Source organism: Procambarus clarkii, chromosome 14 (genome assembly GCF_040958095.1).
Source record: "Procambarus clarkii isolate CNS0578487 chromosome 14, FALCON_Pclarkii_2.0, whole genome shotgun sequence".
NCBI classification, from domain to species: domain Eukaryota; kingdom Metazoa; phylum Arthropoda; class Malacostraca; order Decapoda; family Cambaridae; genus Procambarus; species Procambarus clarkii.
Window position 1 is genome coordinate 12,636,154 of NC_091163.1, and position 22,214 is coordinate 12,658,367.

Here is a 22,214-nt window from a genome sequence, read left to right on the forward strand (position 1 = left end):
CAATATTGACTTATTAAATTTGCGAGAACGGGTTGAAGAGTGACAGGGAGATTTCTGACATGGGATGTTGCTCTGCTTAAAATTATCATTCGTTTTATGTTAATATTAAGTGAAAACGTTGTCTCTGCTTTCACACGACCTGAAGGGTGACTATTGATTTACTTGATGTATGTACTAATATTGTCTTGGTGTGCATGCACTAATGTTAGCTAGGTGTGTGTGTGTTCATTAACATTTGCTTGATGAGCATGCACTAATGTTAGCTTTGCATGTGTGTGTACAAATGTTAGATTGGTGTGTATTCACTAATATTAGCTGTGTGTGTGTGTGTGTGTGTGTGTGTGTACTCACCTAATTGTGCTTGTGGGGATTGACCTTTGGCTCTTTGGTCCCGCCCTGTGTGTGTGTGTGTGTGTGTGTGTGTGTGTGTGTGTGTGTGTGTGTGTGTGTATTAATGCTAGGTTGGTGAGCATGCACGAATGTTAGTGTCTATGCACTATAGTTAATTTGGTGAGCGTGGACTGCTGTTAGCTTGCTGATGGCACTAAAGTTAGGCTTTTCTCTTGATTCTAAATGCAATCTGAACATGTAATAATAAATCTCTTGATTATTAATTGCATATCCTCTCACTTGTTAATCAAAAGTGCAAGGAATGTTGTTGTCAAATATTACCTTGCATGTACATAATATTGTTTTGATAGTGCTAAAGATTTATGCATAAGGTATTAAATTATGCTATTCTTTATAAAAAAAAAATTATATTTTGCAATACCACTAACAAGACTGTATTTGACTCTGTTCACAGTTGTTCAGCATATAGGTGCTGACTTGTGTTTACCTTAAGCTCTTCAAGAAGATATAGTCGCATAATTATGATTGTTTTCTTTTCTTTTTAATACTCTCAAGGAAATTACGAAGAAAGTGATCCAGGTAAGATTGATTTTTATTGAACATGTTTTAACATAAATCATTGGTTCAAAAATTAAACATCTTTCATGTCAACACAAGACCTTTTAATTCCGATCAAAAATTGGCTGTTATGGCATTTTGAAATGAGGAAGTCTTTATGAATAAATAGACAGGTGTTAAGGAATACTGAATAAGGAAGTTTTCAGTTTATACTAATACACAGTTTTAAGGGTTACTAAATGAGCAGTTGTTCAGGGTTATTAATGAACAAGTGTTTAGGGTTACTAAATGAACAAGCATTTAGCTTTATTAAATGAGCAAGCATTCAGGGGTTGCTAAATGAGCAAGCATTCGGGGATTACTAAATGAGCAAGCATTCGGGGATTACTAAATGAGCAAGCATTCCGGAATTACACAATTAGCAAGCATTCAGGGGTTACTAAATGAGCAAGCATTCAGGGGTTACTAAATGAGCAAACATTCAGGGGTTACTAAATGAGCAAGCATTCAAGGGCTACTAAATGAGCAAGCATTTGGGGATTACTAAATGAGCAAGCATTCTGAGTTTTTAAGTAGGTTTAAGCAGGTTTTTACTTTTTTACCTAATTCAACTGAAGAATTTGGAATGGAATTGTTTTGTATTAGTTATACTTGTGTTGCATTCCCACAACATTTTATTGGCTGGTGCAAATATTTCTTTTGGGTGGATATCCTGGAATGTGGGAATGATTGGTGTAGCTTGGGAGAGCCAGGACTGGTGTTTGTGGTACTCATGGCATTGAATTCCAGAATATTCTTAAAGTGGAAAGTGCTGTGTCTATTATATGCATTTTGTACTCTTACTATTATCATCATGATACGATTTTGCATCCAACTCTCAAGCTTGCTAAACAAACTACTGAATGTTGCTCAATCCAACAAATTACTGAATGTTGCTCAATCCAACAAACTACTGAATGCTGCTCAATCCAACAAATTACTGAATGTTGCTCAATCCAACAAACTACTGAATGTTGCTTGTACCAGTATTTTACTGTGCAAAATTTTAGCTGCCTTTCCAAGCAGTGAGATGTAAGGAATTGTGACGAATTCCCTGCATAATAATTCACAACTTACGGCAATGTTAATGTGAACCAGAGGAGGATACTCTATTGTTTTTATCTTAAAAAATATTTGAGTACAAATTTTAATAAAATATATTTCAAAGAGTAAAATAATTTATTTCAATTTCGTTAGGTGACCATCTGGTTTTTCATAGGACTCTTAGAAAGTGCTAGTAATGATTTTGCTTTGTATATAAAAATAACATGGTTGGCCATTGTAAAATGTATTCAAATTTTGTATAATATGTTCTGTAAAGCCTCTTGGAGACACGGGGACATGTATACAGAAAATGCTGGCTTACTCCATTATCTCGGGAGTATTGAATGACTATGTGCTCCAGCACACAGCCAGTTGACACTAGGTAACAGAATATGTACAATATAAATGTGATACACATACACAGTAATGCTCAATATGTTCAGCAGAAAGCCTATATAGAAATTGAATGGACTGATGGCAGTTAAGAAATTCAGAGACTGTATCTATAACTGAAACTCTGATAATGCTCACATGTGTATTGATGTGTGTCAAGGTGTGATGTAGTAATACTAACTAAACGCTCTTGCTCGTCTATTATGCTATATTTATAGTAATTATTGTTAGAATAAATTTCAAAATTTATAAATTCCATTGAACACTTTGGTAATTTAATATTTTGGTAATTGAAATTGTCTCCTGGCTAGAAATTATGTATGTAATAGGACATACACATTGCCTCAAAAATTTCTGTTAAGGCTGAAAATGTGTATGAGATGTTTATAATCTTATGATATAAAACAATTCATATATGATGTGTTTCTTGTGCCCTTGATTCCCTGCTGGCAGAGTAGTACACAAGCTTCACCTTCCATTTTGTTACTAGCAAAATGCTTGCTATAACTTTTAAAAGTAAAATTCTCTGAGTGACACATGGTAATTAAAGTAACATTAATTTAGTAGGATTCAAGTACACAACTTTAACAAAAGTATGATAGCATAGTGTTTTGGCTAAACTTGATATTAGCTGAATAGAACTTGATTATTGTTGCGCTGCAGATATAGTACTGTAATCTCAATTACATGGGTCTTTCGGTCTAGTGTAATGGCTAATCAGATATATAGCTTGAATTTGACATTTCATTTGTTTGCAGACATACTCCTCCGTTGTTAATAGTTTGGCATGAAAATAAAAAACAAAAACTTCAGTTCATCATATATATTTGTGCTACCATTCTCAACAAAAATATAATGGTCCTAAAATGCTACAGGCCTAATAGACAAGTATGTGTTGTGGTTTCTAATAACCATGATAAATAGTGCCTTGCATTTCAAAATGTAAAGTAATTAAGAATATTGTCTTTTAAAGTTTAGTGGAGTGTAAGTCATTTGCAGACCTCATATATATTTGCAGAATGTATCTGGCAAAAAGTACTCGGTCGCAGTTGCAATGTTTCTCATAATGTAAGAGAATAGAGATACTTAAATTTTTAATCAACAAAATTTGAGCTAATAACCATCTTGCTGTATGCTATCAGACCCAGTAATGGCACCCTCTCCTTCCCTGGTTGTTATTACTCCCAGGTCGAGCGAGCTCCGAGTGGCGAGTACAAGGAGCTGACGGTACAGGTATTATTTTACTCTATAGTCACGCACAAGGTTCGGCTGCATGTGCCTTGAGCTTATTTTATGCAAACAGCACCTTAAATCTTCTTGGCACTTCTTGTATAAATTCTTGTTAATGATATTTAAATGAATATAAATTCTAATGGGTAATAAACATAAATAGGCATTTGGCATGTAATCTGTAAAGCAAGTCTTCTATTCATAGGCTCTGCTACTGTTTCATATTGAGTCGTATACAAAATGGCTTGAAATTATATTAAAGTGTTTTCTTTCTCATGTTCTTCTTGAAGGTATTTATTATCAGAATGATTATGATGCATGCTCTGATAATGAATGGCAAACGCAAAACAAAAGCAGTGTGTAGCACAGTTTATGCTTTGGCTTTGTCTTGCTGCATAGTATTCTTCCCAGCACCCGACCCTTGATGGTCTCCTCAGTGGTGTTTTAACCATGTACAATATGACTGGAATATTTGTATTTCTTGAGGTCATGAAAATTATTAAATTAAACTAAACAATTACTGGTTCCCCCATAGATAGCTCAGTATGTATGTTGACTTTGTATGTATGGCAAGTTTATGGAAAATTGAGACAAGTTATCTAAGTTGCATTTAACAGCTTTTATTATTCTATACAATATTTTTGCTTAAATATCTTCCTGTTATTGGCAGCACATTGAATGTTAACAATAAGTTGCTTGTTCAGTATGTATTTACATCTTTGTAATGGAAATCTTTATATTGGTGGTACACTTTAATTTTAACATTTGTATTATTTTGGGGTGTGTTTAACTCATTTCGGGGGTTTTGAGCATTATTTTAGATATAAAAAGTTTCTCTCTACAAGCACAGAATTCATTGTTTTGCTTTCAAATATTCCAGTGGATGAGTATTTTAGTACTGCATTTCATGTAGATTGTAACCCTGTATTTTACTTATGCTGTCTGGTATAAAGTGATGACTGTTTTTCACAATTTGAGTACTTCTCATTAGTGTTAGTTTGAGAGAGGAGTTATGCACAGGAAATGGTATTTTAACCACTGCACTGCGCAAAGCGCCTTTAGGCGCTCAGAGAGTTGTGCTTTTTGTTTTTTAATTTGGCTATATTTTAATGTTTTTTAATGTTTTCATTACTATTTGTGTTTTGAAATGGAAATAGTTGACTTTGGAAACATTTTGACATTAAATTTACCTGAACATTTGTAAAAATAACAAAAATATGTCCTTGTCAATTGCACCAAGATGTTTTTGCCGAAAATAGGTGAGCAGTGCAAGGGTTAAGGAGATTGTCTTGATCACCTGCGAGAAAGTAATTGTGATGGGTAAATTGGAGTGCATATCACCCTATTAATTGATATTTTCTTTGGGCACATTTATATTACAATACTGCTTTTGTCATTGAGGTAAAGTTGCAAGTATTGAAGAGAGTGACCCCTTGCCTGCAAAGTCGTGCAGTTTGAGGTTATTGTGATTAATGGTGTCAATAGCGTTGCAGGGATCCTCAAACAAATGTTTTAACCATTAATTTAGATCAAGAGCTGCATGTATCAAGTCTAGCTTCGTTGGTACTTCTATGGAGGCTGAGGCCATATTGGGAAGAGCTAAGTTTTTTAGGTTTAGCTAGGTAGGAGTAAAGTTGTTCATACATTAGTTTTTGAAATGTACTTTTTTGTCTTTCATAGTGTTAAATCACTGATAAATTAAGTAGTTATTTGGTTACTGAGCAAGCTTTACAAGTTGCTCAATGACATGGTAGATACTGTATTGCATATTCAGTGGAGCAGGATGGAGTGATAAAACATGGTTGAGGGGGGAATGTAGGATGATGGATTTTCCCTTACCCAGAAATTGGAGCTTTATTACATTCAACGCTGGCTTTTGACGTGCTTGATTTATCCACGTCTTGGATGAAGTACTGCTCATGCACTTTAAATATATATTTCTAATTTCTAATTAATCCACAGCCAGATGAGGAGGGGGATCATCTTGCCTTTCCCAGTGGAAACTTAATGGCACTCACCACCACAGCAACCACCACAACACCTACTATTACCACCACACCCACTCGCAGCGCTGGAACAGCAACCGGTTTAATGCCAACTACTCCCACGAGAACCACATCTACTTCTACCACTGAAACGACTGCTGATGGAGCAGAACTTAATGAAACTGATGGTAAATAATAATAATAATAATAATAATAATAATAATTTATTTAGGAAAAGTACATACATAGTTGCAGCGTTACAGTACAAACATTCTGTTTGATTTAAAGATAGAGGTAGTACATACAATACCTAAAGCCACTAGTACGCATAGCGTTCTCGGGCGTTTCGGACATGGGCCATATATGTCATTTATGAAATTAAGATGAGATAATCTTTGGAGCAAGATGGTGTGAAGGAACCAGCATCCTGGGTCACACAGGATGCATGGATGACCCCCAGGATGCTGGTTCCATCCCACTGTCCTGTGCCAAAGATTTTCTAACAGACTATCGTGTTACTGTATTGTAATTTGATTGGCTAAAACTAAGATGCTTTAACGTAAAATTGTAAATGGATTAGTATATTTTGAATACCAGTCATATTATTTTGAATATTCATAATGACTTTTTATCAAATAAAATGTTAGTTAATTATTATTGAAAAATTAATACTAATGTTTTTCACTAATGGACAGAAAGAGGTAGAAGTAGAGGTGTCCGCCGTAAACGAGATTCTTTCTTTGGAACGCTAAAGAAAAGATTTAGTCGATCTAAAGTGAGATCCAAAAGTGTTGATCCGAGTGCCAGAGACACATCTATGGATCGAGATGCTTCTGTAGGGCGCTCTGTGTCTGTGGAGAGATCTTCTAACATCAATAGAGCATCAGGTAAGGTCTAGATTATTTATTGTGGCTAAAGATTTTTAATATTTATTTTTAACAAAATAAAATATTTCGGTTCCCAGGTTCGATTCCCATGGCATGATACAATGTTTGGGAAGTATTTCCTTTGACCTGATGCATCTGTTCACCTAGTAGTAAATAGGTATGGAGTAGTTAAGACACTGATGTGAGTTGCATCCTTAGAAAGGTCAGTAGTTGGCCTAAGGGAACATTGATAACCCTGGCAGGCTTACTAGCCCAACTATGGAAAACCATACACACAGAAATCACAATAGTGTGATTTCTGTGCCGTGATGAGGGTTCGAACTCACGCCCGGGATAATCCTAGACGACTATCGTGGTGCGGTTGACTAAGGCAGCGTCTGGGATTATCCCGGGCATGAGTTCGAACCCTCATCACGGCCTTTGTGGATTTGTTTTATGGAAAACCACTTTCTAAAAGAAATGATCCTCTCCTATTTGACTGTTATTTAGCTCACTCCAAGGAAAGTTAGTTCTATTCCAGCATTTTGAAACAATATATTAGTCCTTTATTTTGAGAGAAGTAAAACAATATGTGGACATAATAATGTTGAGTAAGAAGCATAAAGTTGTATGCTAATAAAGAAGGTTTGTATTGGAGAGAGATACAAGTGGCTGTGGTGGAGCAAGTGACAACCTCAACAGTGCAAAACTCCAGTTTTTTTTTACACATTTCTTTGACCATTCATTTTGACCATTTGATAACAAGTTTTGCTTAATGTGAAAGTCAAGAGCAAGGCATTGCATGTCAGTGAGGTCATTGTGAAAAGTTTATGAATGTGTAGAGCAAGTCAAATAGTGGATCCGTGGGTGTGCAGCTGAAGTCCAGGTTTGTGAAGGGGGAAAGTATTTATGATTTGCAAGGTGGGTTGGCTTTGCTGGAGTGTTATTCTGGGAATGATACCTGGTTGATACCTGGTTCATGGGGTTCTGGGAGTTCTTCTACTCCCCAAGCCCGGCCCGAGGCCAGGCTCGACTTGTGAGAGTTTGGTCCACCAGGCTGTTGCTTGGAGCGGCCCGCAGGCCCACATACCCACCACAGCCAGGTTAGTCCGGCACTCCTTGGAGAAAATGATCTAGTTTTCTCTTGAAGATGTCCACGGTTGTCTCGGCAATATTTCTTATAGTCGCTGGGAGGATGTTGAACAACCGTTGACCTCTGATGTTTATACAGTGTTTGCTGATTGTGCTTATGGGATGATAAGTGGCCTACAATACTACACTAGCAAGTTGCATAAAGCTTTCTCTCTTTTTTTTTTTTTTTTTTTTTTTTTTTTTTTTTTTTTTTTTTTTAGAAATTGTAAGTTAAAGTGCAATTCTTTTCATATTTGAAGCTTCATATTTATATCTACCATTTAAACTAGATTTATTTTTAATTTTAGAATGAAAGCAAATTCTGCACCATTCAATTTGACTCCCTGTAGAAATAAAGAAGCCAGAGCAATTTGTTTTTGTCATGAATTTTATTTGGAAATTCTGAGCTATTAGAAACTGGTTGATTCTTAAGATAAGATTTGTCATGTCCTCTGGAGAAGGATTATGACAGTGCGGCAAGTGACATTCTTGCCCTCAACACCATTAGGAAGTTTTCAAACAGCCCCTACATGGTCGTGAAAGATATTGGTGAAAGGGGTCAAGTGAACTGTCAAACGAGGTCGTTACCCAATTCCCATCTATATGCCCACCAACCTAGTACACCTAACCACCGACTGAGGGCTGTACCTCAGTCTCAGGTCCCCTTAATGTACTGTACACATTTTCCAGATTATGTGGGAAGTCAGCAGTCGGGGATCAAAACTAACTAGACTTGTTCATCTATTGAACCTCAATATGTGCAGGTGGCTTGTGCTAGTCTTATTCAGTATAGGGAATAGGGGATATTATTAGGGGATATTCATCCCCTAATATCTGGATTATAATATTTTAGATCTGTTCTGGATTTTACATGAATTCTAGATGTCTGAAGATTTGGCCATTTTTAACTATAATAAAATTTGAATGAGTTTTCTTATATATCAATTGATAGTGCATGTTTGCACATATGTAGACACAAATGATTTATAAACAATGATTTTGTAAAATACTTATACTGTACTGTGGTCACGGCTGACAGTGTTGGTATGTAAGGAACTGCAGTATGGTAAGTGTTAATCAATTTGCCTTTTCTGTTTTACAAATTGTTGTTATAGTGAAATCAACACCCATTTATTAAGACATAATAAAGTTACTAATGTCCATTAGGCCACTTACTTATGCTATGCATTTATTGTTGTTTTGTGTTCCTAGTAATTGTTGAAGTCCACTGTATATTTTTGTCTGTTATTTTTAGTTATTGCCAAGTCACCCACTGAAGTCTATTTAATTTGTAAACTAAATATGAATTCATTCATAAAATTTAATTTGATACTTAACTCTTTGCAGACTAAATTTCTGTATATGTTACAGATATGAAATTCTCAGAATTGCAGAATTAAATCAAATATGTACCTGCTGGCTAACTTCTAGAGTTTTTAACAATTATTAGTAATAACTGCAGTTCTAAACACCATTCAATAAAAATCTGTCATCATCATAATCACATTTTAAATTTTTTGAGTTTCATGGACAAGCAAAGTAAAAATATGTTTTGCATTTATTGCCTGGTTACTATGGCATATTGCCTAGGAGGAATGTGTGTATTTATCATGACAGATGGTATGGTATTTTTTAAATATTTATAAACAAAGACTTTTTGGGTAAAATGTTGTTCATTTGAACAAAAATTAAGATGAGAATAGCTACCACTTCACATGATTGTGATATGTTCATTAATGATTATTTATTTTACAGCCAATAACTTGAAGTGCCTGCAAAGGGTCAAATGTCATTTTATTTACTGTATCATCAAACGTCATGTTACCTGTTAAATTGTTTATACCTGTGACTTTAAGTGGTTGGCAACTTGTTAAATGTAGCAAAATTCTTTTATGGACTGCCTCTTTGAACTAATTGTTACACTATATGTACCACCTTATAACAGAGGAGCAGCAAGTGAAGCCAAGCTTTCTCCAAGACACAATAGCGCCAAGTGAGTTGGATGCCACCCCCAGTACCTGGCTCTCACTTTCTGCCCTCCTCTCCCTCACGTCTGCTTACCTTCCTCCTTTAAATATGAAATATACCTTAACCCTTACACTGCTCCAGTTATGATCTGTGATTTCCTCGTGAACAAATCCCATACATTTATGGGTTTTCAATACTTTGTTCCCCCTGTACATCTGGATATATGACTTAAATGTCTTAGCAGTTTAAGGGTTAATAATTTTTTTTTAAATCATGTCAATTTCCCGCTGCTGCACATAGGCTCATCTTGATCCTCTATCCAAGCCTAAAACCTACTGTCCACTGTGGTATATCTTTAATGGCATATGCACATCAAACACCTTAGCTTGAAAACTTCTGAGTTCTTGGTGAAAGATAAAACTACCCAATTTCAAGATTTTATTTACCTCCTGACTGTACAGTCCTCTTTAAATGCTAAGTTTTAACCCTTAGAACACTTTAGCTTCTGTAAATATAATTTTAAATTAATTTCAACATTATTAAATAATTCCACCAATTGGTGATATTAGCAGCAGGTTCACTAGTCAGTGATATTGGCACCAGTCTCACAAATTGGTGGTAGTGGCAACAGTCTCACCAGTCAGTGACAGTGGTACAAGGTTCACCAGTCAGTGATAGCAGTGACACGAGGTTCACCAGTAACTGATAGTTGATACAAGGATAGCCAGTCTGTAGTAGTCGACCTGGTGCCACCTCATTGACTGGGCAACAGTTACCGACTGGTGAACCTGGTGCCAAGCAGTGTGTGTGCTTTATATTTATTGAAAGAGACAGGGAATGGGACATAATAAAATGGTAAATAACCCTCTTGCTGACCAGATGGACAATTGTACTGTACATTGATATAACAGAACTTGTGCCCCAGGAACTGTGTTTTAGTGAGGCATTGTTATCTGTTAGGGGGTACTGTACTAGGTGTCTGGGCTCTGGGGAGTGCGGTTGGATAGAGGCTTTATTTGGCAGTCTCTTTTTGATACCAAGGGAGAACTCGTTTACAGATTTGAGCTTACTACTGTATATACAGAATGTGTCTGCTATTGGTCACATTAAGCTGGAATAGGCTTTATTCTAGTGCTACCCTCTAACATTTTTAATGACCCAACAGGGACACTTTAAAAAGTTCCTGGTAACACTGATGCAGAGAATGTCACTCATCAGGCTGTTATGATCCTTAGCCAGCAGTCCCCATGATGAAGTGGTAACACTCTCGCCTGGTGTTTCACGAGCGCTTTGGCCTAGGTTCGTATCCTGGCTGGGGAGGATTGACTTGGCGCCAATCCTTAACTGCAGCCTCTGTTCACCCAGCAGTCAATGGGTACCTGGTTGTTGAACGATTTGGCGGGTCGTATTCCGGGGAAAATTATGATTAAAGACTCTCACGAAACACTGTGCGTGCTAGTGGCTGTGCAAGACTGTAAGAACTCGTGTATATATAAAAAAAAAAAATTATCCAGAGGATACGATGAGTTTTATATAAGGGACAACTAATAGCCATGCTCATGAAGGTGTATTTTATGTCTACTCAAAGATGAATTGTTAAGTGATTATGAGATACAATATAATCTGTACAGTACAGTGAACTCAACACTCGTTACTTGTTTTTTATTTGCTTAAATTTAATTTCATTATGTTTATAGGTGAAGCTTCAAAGGGAATAATCATAAATTGGCTCCCCTTTACTTAAGGTTTACATGATTTATTATTAAATCAAAGTAACCTTCAACACTACTGTATATCATTGTAAACTACTGTATGAGCTCAGTATCCGAAGTCTTCTGAACCAAATATTTAGGTTATCTGGCCAAATTGCATCCAGGTAATTTTCTGCCAAACTTTACCATATCTGGACAGACATCTGGATAACTAGGCGATTTGGCTAGGTAATGCAGACTAGCACAGAGTCTTAAGTCTGGATAATTTTTGCCAATATGTAGTCATGTCTGGACAGAAATCCGGATAACCAGGGATTAGGTTACGTAGATTTTCAAGAACTACACAGTAGTTCAAGATCTACAATATCAAGTAAACGAACTACAACAAGGTAAGCTGACGTTTCTCATTTAAATTATAATTTTGATTTATAGTGTGTATGTGGAAATTAAAGTTGTTGGTTGTGGGACAAAAAATTAAGAATATGGTCAGTTTTGGATTTTCCTGGTGGGATCTCTGCTTATCTGGATGTCTGGCTTACCCAGTAAAGGGGGGGAAAGGGTCTTTCCCATATACTGTAGTCTGGATAAGTGAGCTTAGACATTATATATGACAAAAGTAACCAGTGTAGAGATTTTTTCTTAGTTCAGCTTTTATGTACAGTATATTTAGTGGTGCATTTCCAGTAAAAATAATTCATAGTTCCATTTATTTATTGTAAAAATTGAATATAATTATCACATTGAATGTTTTTGTTTCTTTTGCACTTGTATTTATAATTATTGTTTTCTGAGCAATCCGAGTTTAACCCCATGGTAAAATTCCTGTTTTTGAGTAAGAAGTGTGAAATAGAGTGAGGCAGGGCAACAATGTGGTATCTGTATTACATGGAACAAATAAAGCAGTGCTAGTAGAGTCATAACAGTACAGTACTAGGGAGCACTCTAACATGCCATCCAGTCATGTGTTATGTCTAGAAGTCACTGATTTCAAGACACTCTGAGCCCTTTCAGACCTTCCTTTGTCACTGAGACTTCCAGAGAGCGCACTAGCTAACAACCAGTTGGCCTTTGTGATAACCTAACCTGACCATCACCAGATGGCTGTGCCATATACTGTACACAACAGCATTGTTTGGGGAACATTACTGACTTCTTTTTGTACTGTACTTACCTAATTGTGCTTGCGGGGGTTGAGCTCTGGCTCTCTTTGGTCCCGCCTCTCAACCGTCAATCAACAGGTGTACAGGTTCCTGAGCCTATTGGGCTCTATCATATCTACACTTGAAGCTGTGTATGGAGTCAGCCTCCACCACATCACTTCCTAATGCATTCCATTTGTCTACTACTCTGACATTGAAAAAATTCTTTCTAACATTTCTATGGCTCATTTGGGCACCCAATTTCCACCTGTGTTCCCTAGTGCATGTGCCCCTTGTGTTAAAAAGTCTGTCTTTATCTACCCTATCAATTCCTTTGAGAATCTTGTATGTGGTGATCATGTCCCCTCTAACTCTTCTGTCTCCCAGTGACATGAGGTTTAATTCCCGTAGTCTCTCCTCGTAGCTCATACTTATCAGTTCTGGTACTAGTCTGGTGGCAAACCTTTGAACCTTTTCCAGTTTAGTCTTATGCTTGACTAGATATGGACTCCATGCTGGAGCTGCATACTCCAGGATTGGTCTGACATATGTGGTATATAATGTTCTGAAAGATTCCTTACACAAGTTTCTAAAGGCCGTTCTTATGTTAGCCAACCTGGCATATGCCACTGATGTTATCCTCCTGATATGAGCTTCAGGGGACAGGCCTGGCGTGATATCAACCCCCAGGTCTTTCTCTCTCTCTCTGACTCTTGCAGGATTTCATCTCCCAAATGATACCTTGTATCTGGTCTCCTGCTCCCTACACCTATCTTCATTACATTATATTTGCTTCGGTTAAACTCTAACAACCATTTGTTCGACCATTCCTGCAGGTTGTCCAGGTTTTTTTGAAGCCTCCAGCTGTCCTCCTCTGTCTTAATCCTTCTCATAATTTTGGTGTCGTCAGCAAACATTGAGAGGAATGAGTCTCTACCCTCTGGGAGATCATTTACGTATATCAGAAACAGGATAGGTACAGAGCCCTATGGGACTCAACTGGTGACTTCACGCCAATCTGAGCTCTCACCCCTCACTGTAACTCTCTGCTTCCTATTGCTTAGGTACTCCCTTATCCACTGGAGTGCCCTACCAGTTACTCCTGCCTGTTGTGTGTGTGTGTGTGTGTGTGTGTGTGTGTGTGTGTGTGTGTGTGTGTGTGTGTGTGTGTGTGTGTGTGTGTGTGTGTGTGTGTGTGTGTGTGTGTACTCGTCTAATTGTACTCGCCTAGTTGTGCTTGCAGGGGTTGAGCTCTAGTTCTTTGGTCCCGCTTCTCAACTGTCAATCAACTGGTGTACAGATTCCTGAGCCTACTGAGCTCTATCATATCTACACTTGATGCTGTGTATGTGTGTGTGTGTGTGTGTGTGTGTGTGTGTGTAATTTCCTAAGTGTAGTTACAGGATGAGAGCTACATCCGTGGTGTCCTGTCCACCCAGTACAGTACTTTGTCATATAACGCTTTGAAGCTACTGACGGTTTTGGCCTCCACCACCTTCTCACTTAACTTGTTCCAACCGTCTACCACTCTTTTTGCGAAAGGGAATTATCTTATATTTCTTCGGCATCTTTGTTTAGTTAGTATAAATCTATGACCTCTTGATCTTGAAGTTCCAGATCTCGGGAAATCTTCCCTATCGATTTTATCAATTCCTGTTACTATTTTGTACGTAGTGATCATATCACCTTTGTTTCTTCTGTCTTCTAGTTTTGGCATATTTAATGCCTCTAATCTCTCCTTGTTGCTCTTGCCCTTCAGTTCTGGGAGCCACTTAGTAGCATGTCTTTGCACTTTTTCCAGTTTGTTGATGTGCTTCTTAAGATATGGGCACCACACAGCTGTTGCATATTCTAGCTTTTGTGTGTGTGTGTGTGTGTGTGTGTGTGTGTGTGTGTGTGTGTCAATTTGGTGGGAGAGGACCAAAACTCGGTTAAGTAACTCGTTTCATTCCGAGAAGAGCTGGAAGAGGTTAATGAATATATAAATCGTGCCTTATTAACACTTTCGCGCTCTCGGCGCTCAAAAAAAAAAATACCCCAGATGCTTTCGGCACTTCGCGCGCCTATGCGGTAAAACCGAAAAAGTGTACACTCTTTTGACTGTCCTGACAATAATTGAAGGCGCACGTATTTAAATTTGGTATCACTGTGTTCGCAATGAAATTGTCTATAAGATCATACGTATAAAATGCCGCCCAAGCATAAGGAGTATCAACACCAAATAAAAAACTATGCAGATCACTCGCCGAGAGCGCCAAACAGCAACAAAATGTTTCCACTCTCTTAATGGTTGCGAAGCCTACAGTTGTCCTACATCGCTAATTTTGGTATCATTGGAATCGCAATAAAATTCTCTACACGGACATATGCATATGAATGTTTAATATAGGTAATTGCCCACCCGCAAGAGTGTGTGAAGTGGAGAGTAGTTAGCCGCGAGCGCACTGGCGAAAACACAGGGGGGGAAATCATGCTTGGAAAGTTTATACGTTTCCTGACCCTACTTTTCTATGTACGTATTTCTTTTTTATACCAATGTGTTCGCAATAAAATTTTCTATAAGATGAACTGTATAACATTTGTACAAAGCATGTGTAAGAGAAGCGCCAAATATAGAACCACGTCGCTCAGTCTGCGTTCGCGGCAGAAACGAACGCATTGTTTTCGTTCGTTTGATGTTTGGCATGTTTATACTTGTTGAAACATTTTATAATTTGTATGACAGTGATCACAGTAAAATTCCCTACACAGACATATACATAACACATACAAATATTTCCCACGTGTTGGATATATCAACGGCTAAATGGAACCCACTGCCACACGCTCGCCACACCCCCAAGCATACTTTGTGTATTTTTTTTTTTACTCATAGAAGTTTATGTGATATAATATTCATTCAGGTACCAAAAAATTCGCAAATAAATTCTCTACAAAACAAAAGTATCCCCATCCATTTCGGTTAAAAAATGGAATTTATAGAAATATTTTTTCGATTGACGAGAAAAGTAGGCAGTTATGCGGAATCGTAAGAAAAACCAGTGACGAGTTATCTCTAATCGAAAGCGTGAAAGTGTTAAGGTCATGTAAGTGTGATGATGATCTATACTCGCTAGTGCTATTAGGACACTGCAGGAACAGCTTGTAAAGTTTACTGTGTGCAGTTTACAATTCCTGCTGAAACACTGAAATCTTATCTTGATGAGCAACCACATAACTGATTCTTCAGGAAGCTTTTCATATACTCAAAACCTATTATATGCAATACTGAACATGTGCACACAACTCACCAATTCTGAGAGTTGATCAGTTCATAATTTATAGGCTATCTACCACAGAATTGATGCTGCCTTTTTCATGTATAGTATTATATGCCTCATTATATAATATTGATCAGTATTAAATTATAATTGTTTTGCCAGGTTACATGTGCATGTAGACCGTGCCCATTACATTTGTACGAGCTGTATGCCTATTTTGGGGAAAGCCCCCCAGTGGCTCCTTATCATTTGTAACTTCCTGAGATTATACCATGATAAAAAACACATCTTTCATGGAAGATGTGTTTGACTTTCCGGGTACCAGAGCCAGAAACTGTCTTCCTGACACAGGCACAGGGAGTGAGTGGCATCGCACCACCCCACTGGGAAAGCATCCAGAAAATCGTGAAACTTAGCAACTAACCAGTGAGTTCACAGAAAATGAAGCCTAAAAGCTGGCAAACATTGTTACTAACAATACGTATGGAACAAAGGATTTACTCGAACTTGCTCAAAACTCATTAGTAGCAATCACCACCACACAGAGGACAGCACATTCTTGCAGCTGGCTACCCTGGTCAGTTTTGTTGCTGATGTTATGGTGGATGTTTTTACCAGTAGAGTTCTGGTCCCCCAATTGTGGGCAGCCTCGCTGCTTCATGCTAAGTGCTGGCCATCCTTGGACTTTGTTTATCATGCACAGACCATTTGCTTGTTACAGTATTATTGCCTTTATTTTATTATTAGCTTCGCATGCATGTTTTGTCTCCAGCTTGTTGTGTGAGCTTCCCTGGGTACCTGCTAGCACTGATCCTTGCACAGAGAAGAATCATCTCTGATGTGTGTTTGGGAGTTTGCCTGATAGGTAAGATCACCAAGGTGGAGAGCCTTGGTGGAGAATGTTTTATCACCTCTGACAACCTTATGCTTCTCCTTAGCCATTCTGGTCTCTTGACCGTGTTTTTGGTCTCTCGACCTTGTTTTGGTCTCTCTCTCCTCACCTTGGATTACAGTTTTTCCTTTGGTTTGTGATATCTTTCTCAAGGAAAATTCTTTGGAGCAGAACAGGGTTTGAATCAGCATCCTGAGTAACCCCAGATGCACAACTTAACCCATGGATATGTTCAAGAGTATTTAACCTGGAGCCTAGTCTCCTGACTCTTAGTCTGGAGACTAGGCTCCAACGATTTTCTTAAATATATCACGTTATTGTGATTTCCATTTGTACAGTATATCTTTCTTGAAGACTGCTTTTGTTGGTTCTCACCTTTGGCTATAGGGTTAGGGAGCTTCAGGCTCTTCTCTGGGGGCTGGGGTTATGTTCTTTTGGCTCTGGTGGTTGGCTTGTTCATTTGCAGCCTCCTCCTTTTTTGGTGAAGAATGAGTCAGCTGGCTTCTGGATGCATCCTTTGTTTATTGATGGTTGGTTGGACTGAAGGTGCATCATTTGTTGTTTGGTGGCAGCGCTTCACTGTTACCTGTGTTCTACCAATTTTGCCTTGGTGAACACCTTGTTGGTTGATCCCATTTCCTTGGTCCCCTTTTCCAAGGCTGCCTTTCTCAGGCTGTCTGCAGTGTCATTAATCAAATCTAGCCAACCTAAGGTGTGCCTGTGGGCCTTTGATGTTTACAAGTAGTGGCCTTGGTTGTGATTTTCTCTAACATGTCCTAGGCAGATATTTGGACTCATAATTTTGGCAGTCTAACAGGGTCCTGGCAGCCCAGTATTTGCTCATGGTGCCTGATCCCATATGGTATTGTTGCTTTGGGCCATACCCCCCCAACTTAGTTTCTCTTCTTCCTATACATGCTGTCTCCCTTCTGTGGACAACCCCATTCACATTTTTTATGGGTAATTAGCTTCTGGGAACCACTGGGGGCTATGCCCCAGAAACCCAGCATTGAATGTAATGAACCCCTCTTTCTGGTATAGCCCTGGTATGGTTTCTTAGTGGCTCCCTGATTTCCTCCCTTCCTTCCAGGTTTGTTGGTTTGTCGGTGAGTTGTTCATCAGCTCCAGAACTGTCCAGAGGAGCCAGCTGCGGGCAAGGTTCGGGCCACCTGGTAGTGGTGATTGGCACTAGTGAGTTTCGAGCTAGTTTGAATGTATTCCTTGTTCTGTGTGAATCATTTGCAGACTTGTTTGCTGGTTTTTAAGGTTTTGTTTTCTGTGAACCCTGCAGTTGTTTATAAAAATTTTGCTGACTTTCTGGATGTTTTCCAGTGGGGTGGCAAATTGTCATTCACTTCCTGCATCTCTGTGAGGGGGAGGGGGGGCAGTTTCAGGCTCTGGTCCCCGATAGGCCAAACAACTTCTGCATCTGATATGACGTTCTACCATGGAGCAATCTCAGCCAGATAACTTCATGGAGCCAGTGGGGCTCTTCTTGATATAAGGAGTTTCATTACATTCAGTGTTGGGTTTTTATGAGGCAACCTTATGTGTTTTGACAATTGATACTAATAGTGTGTTTTGATAGAGGATAGAAATTGTTCTGTAACTACTGATCCTTTCACTTGTCGTACAACACATGCTATCCTCCTGCTGATATTTTCTGGTTGTCCTGTACATAGTTTACCTGTTTATAGCAATGCATTCCATTATTGCACAGTTTTAGATGCAAATAAACTCTCAGAATCAACACCAATTAATCCATTTCTAAAACATGTTCTATATTCAGCTCTATACTTAGGAATTGAGCAGTTTTTATAGTATCAGTTTCTTCAGCAAGAATTTTGTTATTTAACTTGAGTATAGTTAAATGAACCTGTTTACATTATTCTGTACAGTAGTATTATGTACATAATAATTATGTATATAATAGAGAAACTAACTCTTCAAGGATATTAATAATTAGTTAGGTATGGTATCTCATTGCTATAACATACAGGCAGCCCTCTGCTTTTGCTGTATAGAATGTGGATTCAGTGGAATGTGAATAGGTACTTTAATACCAAGTTTTCAAGTGTGTGTCTGAATTTTGACATGTAGATTTCGTGTAGATTATCAGATGATCTTCTGGTCTACCACATTCTAGGTACAATACCAATATTGTGTTGGGCCTCCTCACTTCAGAGTTCATGTTTAGCAAATTTGTTGAAATTATATTCCTGTATATATGTGCATCCCAAGTGCTCTGCATTTAATTATTTACCATTTTTATGGCTGGATGTGGGAATGATCATTCAGTTTAATTAATGTTCTAATAGATGTTTTGTTCAGTAAATACAGTAGTGTTTTAAAGTGGACTTTTGGAGGATTTTGTAACGTTATCTTATTTTATCTGTATTCAGGTACCATTAGGTTTGATTTATACTGCTTTTGCTTTACCTGGATTATACAGGAACATAATCATTATACAAACTGAGGCCTGCCAATAAGGGTGGGGGAAACCATTTAAACATTCTATACATGACGCCTGTACATTCATTATATGTAATAAGTACAGTACAGTATTGTAATTAAAAATTTTGCTCAATAGATCTAGTAAAATTATTCTTAGTAAGAAACGTTTTAATTTTTCTCAATTTATTTGCCTCCTTTTAATAATTTAATGTTTTGGAGCATCTTAGAAAGTTTTTGTGATCCAAAAGTAACAGTTTGGGCTTTAATTTAACCCTTTGGTTGTACTAACATTGTGGCTTTTCTATCTACCTTCCTGCCATGACCCACCAGCCCCTGCCCACTACCTCTACCTGTTACACGCTCAACGTAAGTAGTGCGTACTGCTTCCACACCAATACTTTCATGGATACTTAGTGGATAGGACTCCCTGATCATTACTTTAGTGGATACATAGTGGTTAGGGCTCCCATATTATTACTTTAGTGGATACAGAGGGGATAGATTACACACAGAAATCACAATAGCGGGATGTATCAAATGAACAAATCTACAAGGGCCGAATCAACTGATCTACGGCATGGTCAAAAGATCATGTCGTAGCTCAGTCGATTAAGGCAGCATCAGGGATACTCTCGGACGTAGGTCCAAATCCTCATCACGGCCCTAGTAGATTTGTTGATTTAAAGTGGATAAATCTTATCCACTTATCAATATTTTCCCTTATCAAGATCTCCCTTATCAAGATTTTCATGGATAAGTAGTGGAAAGATGCCACTAGATCAATATTTTCATGAAGTAAAACTGCCAGATAATATTTTCACTGAAAATTTAATACCGTAATATGGTAGAATTTATACAGCAGTGCATGGTAGTTGTACTAGTATTGTATTATGAAGTATTTTAGATAATGTCAGGTGTGCAAAGGCTGCATTATGGGTGAATGGTAATGTACAACAGTGAAACTGATTTTGGTTCTTATCTTTAAATAAAAGAGAGAGAGAGAGAGAGAGATACTTGTATAGAATGACGGCCTTAATAAATTTCTTAAAATGTATATACCTGTACAATACAGTACAGTATTGATAATGATATAGATTATGAATTGATGGAAATTGACACCATGAAGTATGATTCTGAAAAATTTATTGACAATTTATTATTGTTTGAATCTATCTTAAACTCGTAATGCTTTCTTATATGATGCTGAATAATTACAGTATTGTTAATAGGCTTGTTTTACTGATAGACAAATGGTCTTTCTTAGCAATTAGACACAGCTTGCAGTGCTGAAGAATATATGGCACTGCTCGATAAATACTAAACTGACCGAGTGATTCACTGTGGAGCATTGTTTAATGGTGTGAAGTTATAATTGTTATCTTTGTTTTTGTTTTGTGTGTGGCTGCCTTCATGTGTCAATAGTTTCTTCAAATTGTCTTGAAAAAAGGTCAGTTTCTTAGGTGATGTGATGAAGTATTTTAATAAAAAGCACAGACATTGTTGGATGAAGGTTGATTATTATAATGTTGGAACTAAGGAACCAGCCTAGAAATAAGCTATTTGCTCAAATTGAACTAATATCATTAATTACAATATGTAAAGTAAGCCACTGGAAGTGTAGATATTAGTGAGGTACGAACCTAGGTATTGTTAGATACCTGTACTGGTACTGTTACCTTTGATAGCAATTGTAATAGGTAAGCTCTCTGCTCAGCCCCACACACAGTTCCATTTTGTGTTGCTATTCACATCTAGTACCTGTACATCCCATTTGGTTAACACCCTGAAATTTATGTTTATAGTTTGAATAATGTAGTTGTATCAGATTTTAAATTCATCTGTTAAAATTTCATGAATTTATAATATGCAGCTTGTACTTGTGTACTTTTCATTCATGTAATGTATTTGTCAGCCAAAAAAAAAAAATGAAAAAAGATATATAGTAGAAATTCCCTGTTCCTTTTGTAGACAAATTTATCTAGTCATATTTTTTTACATTTATCTAACAGCAAAATATTTAAACTTTGAATTTATATTTTGTACTTTGATAGTGAGTGCTATAAATTAAGTATATATCTTAATGTAACAAATACTGTGCTTGGTTTTCCTTCCTCTTTCTCCTTTCATTCTTGTCTTCCATTAACCTTCACTGCCAATCTTCTGCCTTGGATGTTGTTGCACGGTGAGTTTCGCATCGTATTTTATGTGGAAGTTTATATGGGATTGTGTATAGTGACTATCAGCAGCCCTTCAGTATTTGTAGATAACTGTATGTAGTATTCGTTGCTTGTTGCATGAGTAGGTTAACTTTCTATTATTCATGGATTTTTTTCAGAATAGCAAAGCAAAATTATCAATTTATGCATAGGTGTATTTAGGACTTTAATGTTAGAGGTTCATATAAACTATCTTGATTGCCTCGCAGGCAATAGTAACAATCGACAAGTATTTGAGCTATTTCACTTGGATGATCCCTAAGGCAAGATCAATGATGGTCTCACTGAAGAGGATCATTCTGCAGGAATACAGAGGTCTGTCTTTTCAAATGTCCTTGTCGTGTCATAATGGTGCTGTGGAAGAACTGGAGAGAAGCCTGGTGTACACCAGTGACCCCATAAAGTTATCATAGACATCAGAGCCTTAAGAAACCCTCCTTGGTAACACAGGAACAACCATGTAGCACTCGCAAACAGTTACAGTGACATTTAGTGACAACTCAGTGACAGTTTTCAGCTGTCACTGTGATGTGACAAGTTTTGAATTGTCACATCTTCTTGGCTGCTGCCCCTGACTTCCACCAGACGACAGCACCCATGGAGACATTTGATCTGCTTTGAGTGGGTTCGATATTAGATTCAGCTAAGTAGGTCTTCCCCCCCCTTTTTTTTTATGACTGTGTATTGTGGGTTCATGCTTTGTACTTGCTAAGGTAGTATGTTTATTATTTGGAACATCTAACAAGTGTGACAAATCTTGAGTGTGACATGTTTTCAACATTCTCTTTCCTGGTGCCATTTGTCCAAACCAACAGCCTTCAGTGTTACTTTTTCTGTGGTTATTTGGTGACCTTCACTGTGGTCAAATTCAGAGTTTTGTCCACCCCCTTAGTGTTTTGCTTTATTTACCTACACTTAGAACTAGGACAAAGAGGCTCATTTGAGTGTTTGCATGGTTTACAGCTACCTACATGGC

At 37.6% G+C, this 22,214-nt stretch overlaps 1 protein-coding gene across 1 annotated transcript in view; it reads left to right on the forward strand.

Annotated features, from left to right (window-relative positions):
• The window catches only part of LOC123771715 (uncharacterized), a 220,804-nt gene that overhangs the window by 107,375 nt on the left and 91,215 nt on the right, over positions 1-22,214 (forward strand). The window contains 4 exon segments of the mRNA XM_069324676.1: positions 907-930; positions 3,574-3,618; positions 5,578-5,788; positions 6,296-6,487. Coding sequence (XP_069180777.1) covers positions 907-930; positions 3,574-3,618; positions 5,578-5,788; positions 6,296-6,487 — 472 coding nt within the window.